The 8,029-nt window shown below is 36.5% G+C and overlaps 1 protein-coding gene across 1 annotated transcript in view; it reads left to right on the top strand.

Annotated features, from left to right (window-relative positions):
- Window positions 1-2,273, top strand: part of LOC109845097 (metal tolerance protein 4-like) — a 13,464-nt gene extending 11,191 nt beyond the window's left edge. The window contains exons 6-7 of the mRNA XM_020414287.1: window positions 1,482-1,615; window positions 1,801-2,273. Coding sequence (XP_020269876.1) covers window positions 1,482-1,615; window positions 1,801-1,974 — 308 coding nt within the window. The 3' untranslated portion in view covers window positions 1,975-2,273. The remainder of the gene's footprint in view (window positions 1-1,481; window positions 1,616-1,800) is intronic.

Below are 8,029 nucleotides of genomic sequence, written 5' to 3'. Positions count from 1 at the left end.
CGTTTGCCGTTCAACAATCGAATTAAGTTTATATTTAACTATACTAAAATTTCTTTTACAATTGAACCCTTGAAATTTGCCGTTTCTTCTTCTTTAATTTCGTGTTTTCACATGTCTTCATAAAATTTTAGGTTCATCTCTTGCTTTCTACTCAGGAGAGAAAGATTATATGCAGAGGCAATTTGCTACGCTCAGAGCCTTTGAGGAAGTTGACACCTTGATCGCTTCTAATAAAAAATGACGGAGGATCACGAAGGCGAGGAAAATCTTACGCAAGCCGAAACAGTGAATTTGCAATAAAGATTTCACACTATGCAAATATCTGTTTGTTGGTATTGAAGCGAATTATATTTTGCCAATATCCTTACTACAAAACTTGAAGAAAATTTAAAAAAAGAAGAAAAAAAATGAGGTTGTTATTTAAATTCGTTGATTTAACTGACCTTGCCTCGTGACTGCAACTGCAGATTTAATGCAACGATAAAAAGTGGTCTATGCCATTGCTGCGTCGACATTGATTCATTGTTGGATCTTATGGCCGGTGGCATTCTGGGTTTACCCCATTTGTCGATGAAAAATATAAACATTTAATCAAATACCCTATCGGCCAAGCTGAGAATGCAGCCAGTGGCATCATTTGTATTTGCTGCGGTCATGGCTACTCTCGCGTAAGTTTTCGTCTCTTAATCTTCGCAATAACGTCAGGACTTAAAACCATGAACGTAATTCTCCCTCCTGTTCTTAGAGTTTTCAGGTGCTAATCCAAGCTTCTTGAACAGTTGATATCAAGAGAACTACTGGAAAAATGTCCTTAACGGCAAACTGTGTGGTTATATTCAATCATGTTGACTGCTAGTTTCGTAAAACTCGCCTTGTGGCTTTACTGCAGGACATCAGGAAACACACGTCCGCTGCCTATGCTAAGGTTATTATTTGTAACTCCCACTCTTGACCGCTTGTTACATGCTCTGTTGTGATCTTTATGTACTAGTTACACGTTTATGCTTTGATACAGGATCACTATTTCGACGTCGTAACAATGTTGTAGGATTAGCTGCTGCAGTTCTTGGAAACAGGTTTTATATGGTCGATTGATCCGCTGGGGCTATTGTCCTCGCAGTTTACACGATTTCAAATTGGTCTGGGACCGTATTGGAAAATGCAGGTTGGTTTGTTAACCGTATGCTTTACTAGTAAACATCAAATTAAGATCCCTATACTGTCACTAAATTGAACTTGCTACCAGTACCGCTACCCCAAGCAAAATCTTTTTGAGCCTTTTCAGAGCTCTATCCGCAACGATAGATTTCCACTCAGGGGATCTATCTGCAGCAATAGAAATCTTTCAAGCGGTTTAGGGGGTCTATCGCAATTGACCCTACCCATCCACCCACCCCCACCCACCCACCACCCCCCATTTCTTTAGTCTTGCTTGTGCTTGCACGGTAAACTGTTGTTTGCTTAATCTTTTGGTATTGCAGTTTCACTGGTTGGGCAATCGGCTCCTCCTGAGATGTTGCAAAAACTAACTTACCTCGTCTTGAGGCACAATTCTCAAATTAAGCATGTGGACACAGTTCGAGCCTATACATTTGGTGTTCTTTACTTCGTGGAGGCGAGTAATCCCTTCCCTTGAATCATTTCGATAGATTAGCTTGTTGAAAATATTGTAAATTGAGGCCTAATACCGTTAATTTGCTCCTAATTGGGAAATACATCTCATACTGATCTTACAACTTGCCATTATTCATTTTTCTTAATAGACCTCTCAAACTGCTGCATTTGATGCTGTATAAATAGGTTGATATCGAGCTACCGGAAGATTTGCCTCTCAAACAAGCACACACAATCGGGGAGACTCTGCAGATAAAGATCGAAGGACTTCCTGAAGTCGAGCGAGCATTCGTTCATCTTGACTTCGAGTGCGAACACAAACCAGAGCATTCCGTTCTAAGCAAGCTCCCCGAAAGCTAAGTCTTAAGCTTGTGAAGTTGAGAATTTCATCAGACAAAGCCCGAGGTAATCGCGGAAGGAAATTCAATCCATATCATCTTATAATTGGATGAACATTTCCTTCTAACTGCTGAAGAAGCGATGATGACGAAACAAGAATAACCTTGAATGGTATAACTTTCATCGGCAATATGATGCGTTTTTTTTTTCTCTTCAGAGAAAAGGATAAAATCAGTAAGGTTTCGGCCCTACTGATAATTTTAATGCTGTAAATTTGCACTGTTTTGGTAATTGGTGGCATCTCAGCTTGCTCAGCGTAATCAGGGATAACCTAGTACTAATTAATGACGCCTTAAACAAAGGTTAGGATCAAATCTCAACCAAAAAGTTTTTAAGTTATTAGGTATTCGGCCATAGCTTCTATTTTAAACCCATCTATATATCTTCCTTATCATATTGAATGTGAGCTTATACTCATATATGAATCCTTGACGAAAAGGAGGAAAGGAAACAAACCGTACTGTGTTCTTATTGACCATGCATTTTTTTTTAAAATTTCAATTAAGCGACATTGATAGTATTCTCAGATTCCTAATGTGGACTGTTGGTTACCTGCGCTTGGAGCAAAGCTTATACAGTTCAATACCAACAAAGGTTGCGACTCGGGGCTTTCTATTTGTCAACATCATTTATATTCTAGTTTCTGGATCCGTATTATATGGAACAAACTTTCAAAATAGACCCTATTAGAACTTTATTTGTAAAAAGCGACCCATTTGCAATTCATTCACCGTTTTCGACCTAGTTTCAGCGAACTGGCTGAAAATGGGTTGAAAATAGTGAATAAAACTTCACTGGATTCTAAATCCCGTGAAGTTTAGTGCCTACTTACACAATCTAATCATGATTAGGCTGAGTATTTTAGCGACTAAACTTCACGAGAATTAGAGTCCCATGAAGTTTTCGAGATTTATTTGTCATTTTCCACTCAGTTTTAGCCACTAACCTAGTTTTAGCCAAGTGGCTGAAACTGAGTCGAAAATGGTAATTAAATCTTAAAGAGGTCGGTTTTTACAAATAAAGTTCTAATATATTCTATTTTAAAAATTTGTCCCTATTATATGAGAGTACCTAGCCATATTAGGTATCTAAAATACATTTAACAATACTAATATCATGCGAAAGATTACTTTCTATGTGGGATGCGATGTAAATTTTGGGTATGCAATCCAAAGATTTAATGGTTTCTTAGATATTAGTTTCTTAAATCTTCAATAGTTCCTCAAATATTGAAAATTGCATATTAGTCCCTCAAATCCTTTGCTCTGATAGTTTTGAGTTAAGAAATCCAACAACGATCGGGTTAACTCCTAATCCAACATATACAATCACCAAATCAACCTTCTCTCTGATGTTTCAAATCTTTGTAAAGCTCAACTTTAAATTAGAGTCTGTTTTTAGCAATTGGAGAAGAAGAACTCAAGTGGGGTTGAGTTTTTTTTAATGCATATTGGGTTTAAATCTATTCTTAAGAAATGGATTTGGGATCATAAACAGTCATTTCGCTTCCAATCCTCAGGATCTGTTAAAAACTTGATTAACTCCTTAGATTTAACAAAATATTCCCCTCAAATCTAACGTGAATTAACTTAGAAGAACATTTTGCAAAGCCTTACTGGATATAAGGGGCTAATATACAAATTCTAAGATATGAGGGAGTAATCTGCAAGTTTCAAGATATGAGGCGCTAATATAAAATTATTAAAAATGGAAGGGACTAATATAAAAAGACTGAAGATTAAATCATTTTCCCGCACTCTTCTTTTCTTGTTTATGGATGGGCGAGATTGGCGGCGTTATTAGTGCATACGCCCTTAATTGAGGGTAAATACGTCATTTCTTCATAATTAGGGTTTTGTGTTCTTCTTCGATCTCTATATATCCCCCCTTCACACCTCATCGTCCCCATTAGCTCCTTCCTGTCCCAAATCCTCTCTATCTCCCTAAAATTTTACAAAACTTATTTTTTTTTTAATTAACCTCCAATTGTTATTATTATTCATGGATTTAGGTTGCCAGTGAAGATTTAATATTTGTCCGTACCATCTGAGATCTATCTCTCTGATGATCATATTTTTGCCTTTTATCTTCTAACGCCCTCCGATCTCACTACCTTTGGGTTTTTTTTTTTTTTTTTTTTTTGGGGGGGGGGGGGGGGGTCAAAATGTGTTCTTGAGGTTGGAAAATTTTAAAAAAAAGGCAATAAATTAGAGTCTCTGTCACGCTTAATATTTCAATAGCGTGTTCAGCGCTGTACGTTGCCGAGATTAATACGGAGCTGAGATTCTGGCGGTTGCGATCCTCTATCGCTTCGGCATTCAGACGCTTGAACATTTTTTTTTTATAAGTTTAATCTATTTAATTTTCTAACCACGGTCTTACGTTTGATTCTGAATTTTGCGGATCTGAAGCTATTTTCTTACATTAAAACCAAATTCTTTGGAAAACCCCTTATTTTAATCATGGTTTTGAGTTTTCGGGTCAAAAAATTCTTTAAGAACCCAAAATATGGACTAACGAGGGAATTAAAAATTCTTTAACAACAGATGTTCTTCTTCTGTTGTATAATGAGCTGACTATCAAGTCCTGAAAAATCCATTGGGTACACGGAATTAAAAACATTAGTACTATAGTCAAAGTTTGGTCTAATTAGAAGCCCAAATGGTTACAGAGCAAATTGGGCCTTGAATACTAGAACCCGGTCATATTTGTCATAGTATTAATGTGGCCCAGTACTAGAGAGGTGGGCTTTTCACTTTTGTCCACTTGATGAATTACGGGACAAGGTTTCATCTACTTTCAGCGGTTAACCATTTGCTACTGTTTTCTGAGTATATAACTGTCTAAAAAAAATAATTAAAATTGTTTCATATAAAAACTTAATAGTTAATGATTGTTTTGTGAGATTTACCTTTTCTTTACTTCCTTTATAACAAGCCTAAACACTGTACAACTGACTTGGCAAATAACAGTTGTGTTCTTAGTGTTCAGTACAAACTTTTATGAATTAGCCCAAACATGGCCATGAGGCTTTGACATCAATTTGTCAAAAAAATAATAAATTAATAAATAACTAAAATTAAAAAAATTATAATAATAAAAAAATAGCAAGAAAATAGTCAATTATTTATATTTAATAGCTATCTACAAAGCTCGATACCAATCACCTTCAATATACGACTGATTTTGAGTTATAGCCAATGCTTCAAGTTGCTTTATGGTGCTAATATAGTCTAATTATTCAATACCCCTCTAATCCATCAGAGTTCTTTTCAGAAGCTTTATCAAAAATCAAAATCTTATTGTAATGAGATAGCTACGTATTACACTTTAATTAGTGATGCATATAATATGAAGATGTTTCGGCTATAGACTTTGATAGACGAGAAACAGATATAAGGGGAAAAAAGAACGTATAGATAACATGATACAAAAACCCTCTCAACTACATAATCAAAGAAAGGTATAGATAACATGACACAAAAACCTAGGGTTGGGCATATTCGGTTCGGGTCGGTTTTAAGCTCAATCCGCATCCAATCCGAATTTTTCGAATTCTCAAAACTCTCATCCAGATCCAGATTTTTTCCCCTTCATCCGAATATTCGGCCCAACCGAAATTCTGATCGGTTCGGATTGGTTTCGGTTTTGGGCCGAATTAAATCCATTTCACAAAAATCTGCCCACGCTTGAGATCATTGACTAATAATTTCTGATGAAGTATCATTATTTATCCATTTTGTCTACTTAATTTTCCCCCCCAGACAATAAAATGTGGAGCTTGTTTGAAGTAACACCATTGCCACAGCTAACAAAAAACTAAAATCAGTGAAATCAAATCTCGTCAAAAATCAAATCTTTTCTTGAGTTCTACAAGAATCTTAAGGAGAGGGAAGAGAAGAGGAGAAGAGAATTACCTTTGACTACGATTAAAAGGGTAGAGAGAACTGGGAGAAATGTATTTTGAGAATTCGGGTTAGGGATCCTGGGATCGGCGGTGTTGTGGTGTGGGACTGGGAGAAATGGAGTTAGGCTTAGGGATTTTCAGTATTTATATTAGAAAATTCGGTTCGGTTTTTTTCGGGCGGTTCAGGGGTTCAAATCGGATCCAAACCGATTTAATTCAGTTCGGGCGGTTTAGAGTCTTCTTCCCATCCATTTAATCCGGTTCGGTTAACCGGCCCGCTTTTTCGGACGGTTTTTTCAGTTGAACCGGTTTTTTCGGTTTTTGCCCACCCCTACAAAAACCCTCACCAAATTTGAAACATCTGAGGTCTATGCTCTTAGAGTTTATCTCTCTAATCTTCCTTCACAACCTACCAATGCCAATGATGTGACATGGTGGCCATACCATTCTTCTGGCACCTTCACTATCCCGTCTATATACACCTTCATCAATGGCACTAAAATTACTGTCAAAGATTATAATTTTATTTGGAACTCTATAAACCCTCTCAATGTGAAAGTTTTTCTTTGGATTCTTAACAAAAGGAAGCTTAATACCAAGGTGACCCTAAGGAAAAAGGTTGAACTGGTGACACTGCTTGCTCATTTTGCAGTGAAGTCGCTGAAAGTGATGATGACCTATTCCATAGTTGTTGAACCTATGTGAAACTGGTCTGAGGCTTCTTCTTGTCATTCCTTCAGAGATCTTCTCTACCGCTTGACCTCAGTTATATTATGGAATCAAATGGCTCTTTTCTGACGGATAAAGAAGATAGACTCCTTTGGTCTATTCTTTTACCATCTCTTTGTTGGTGCTAATGGAGGGCAAGGAAGAACCTAATTTTCAAAGATAGATTCCTTTGGTCTATTCTTTTACTCATTTCATAATGTTATTGACAGATAACCATGTATCTAAGAGAGCTGCCACTGTTCAGAGACTAGTGGCCAAGAGGGGATTAGCCCGGCTGCAGCTGCAAGACGACTCTTCATCCCACTACATGGCTCGAGTGGATGACAACTTCTGAGGAATCAAAATGTTGATCTAACTCTCTTTTGTAATTACTTATATACAAATATTGTCTAATTTCTTTTTGGTTTTGATGCAAGTACGAGCTCCCTGGTAGCTCTAAACAATGTATACTCTCCCTTCTATCTTTCTCTAGAAATGTTTAAAGTTCTCTACTACAAATTTCTCTTTCCTTGGTAATAGGTGACGGCTATGATCCTCTCCTTATTCTTTGGTATGGACTAATTTTTCTCTTCGGTACTCAGACTATTCACTTCTAGGTTAAGATAAGGGTTTTGGTAACTTAATGACATATGAACAGCATACGTCACCTTGTTTCTTTCTGTCAAAAAAAAAACTATATATCAAAGGACGCATCCTCAATCAGAGTCAACAAAGATGTTTTAATACCCCTAAAGCCTATAGGAAAATCTCTCGATCACCAATATCATCTTTTTGGTAGTTAACCTAATGACAAAATATTTTGAATTGTATTTATGATTTGTAAAAGCACTCATATATCTGTATCCGGTCAAAATAAAAAATAAGATTGGATTTGTATTTATATCTGATAGTATATGCTTATTTAATATTCTTATGAATCCAAATCAAATGTTTTGAGCCTTGCTGGGGTAGTGAAAAGACTAAATTGCCCCCCTACGTACGGACCTTGCTTCTAAAGGACTTAGAACACCCCACAATCCACATGCCCGTGAGTTATTATGATAGAGTCTTCACTCCTGTTTGATACAAATGTGGATATTGTTTGCATTCTGATTAAAGTTGAAATTTTCTAATTAATAGTATCTCTTAGAGCCAAGACTGTTGAAGTAATGGTGAAGAGTTAAGTGTTATAATTTATACTCTTTATCAACACCACTTTGAAAAAAGAAAAAAAAAAGGTTATAAAGCTTTTTATGTGGCTTTAGTTTCTGATTGAACCTTACGCTCGCCACATTGGTCCCAGAGAACTACTTGAATGCATGATGTTTCTTCCCTCAGAGTACTGAAACATTTGTAGCTTTGCTAGCTGTTACAGCTGCAGGCAAAACAATTGAATGGTTA

Source organism: Asparagus officinalis, chromosome 6, assembly GCF_001876935.1.
Source record: "Asparagus officinalis chromosome 6, Aspof.V1, whole genome shotgun sequence".
Lineage (NCBI taxonomy): Eukaryota > Viridiplantae > Streptophyta > Magnoliopsida > Asparagales > Asparagaceae > Asparagus > Asparagus officinalis.
Note: the sequence above shows the minus strand (reverse complement) of the source record. Positions and strands in the feature narration are given on the sequence as shown.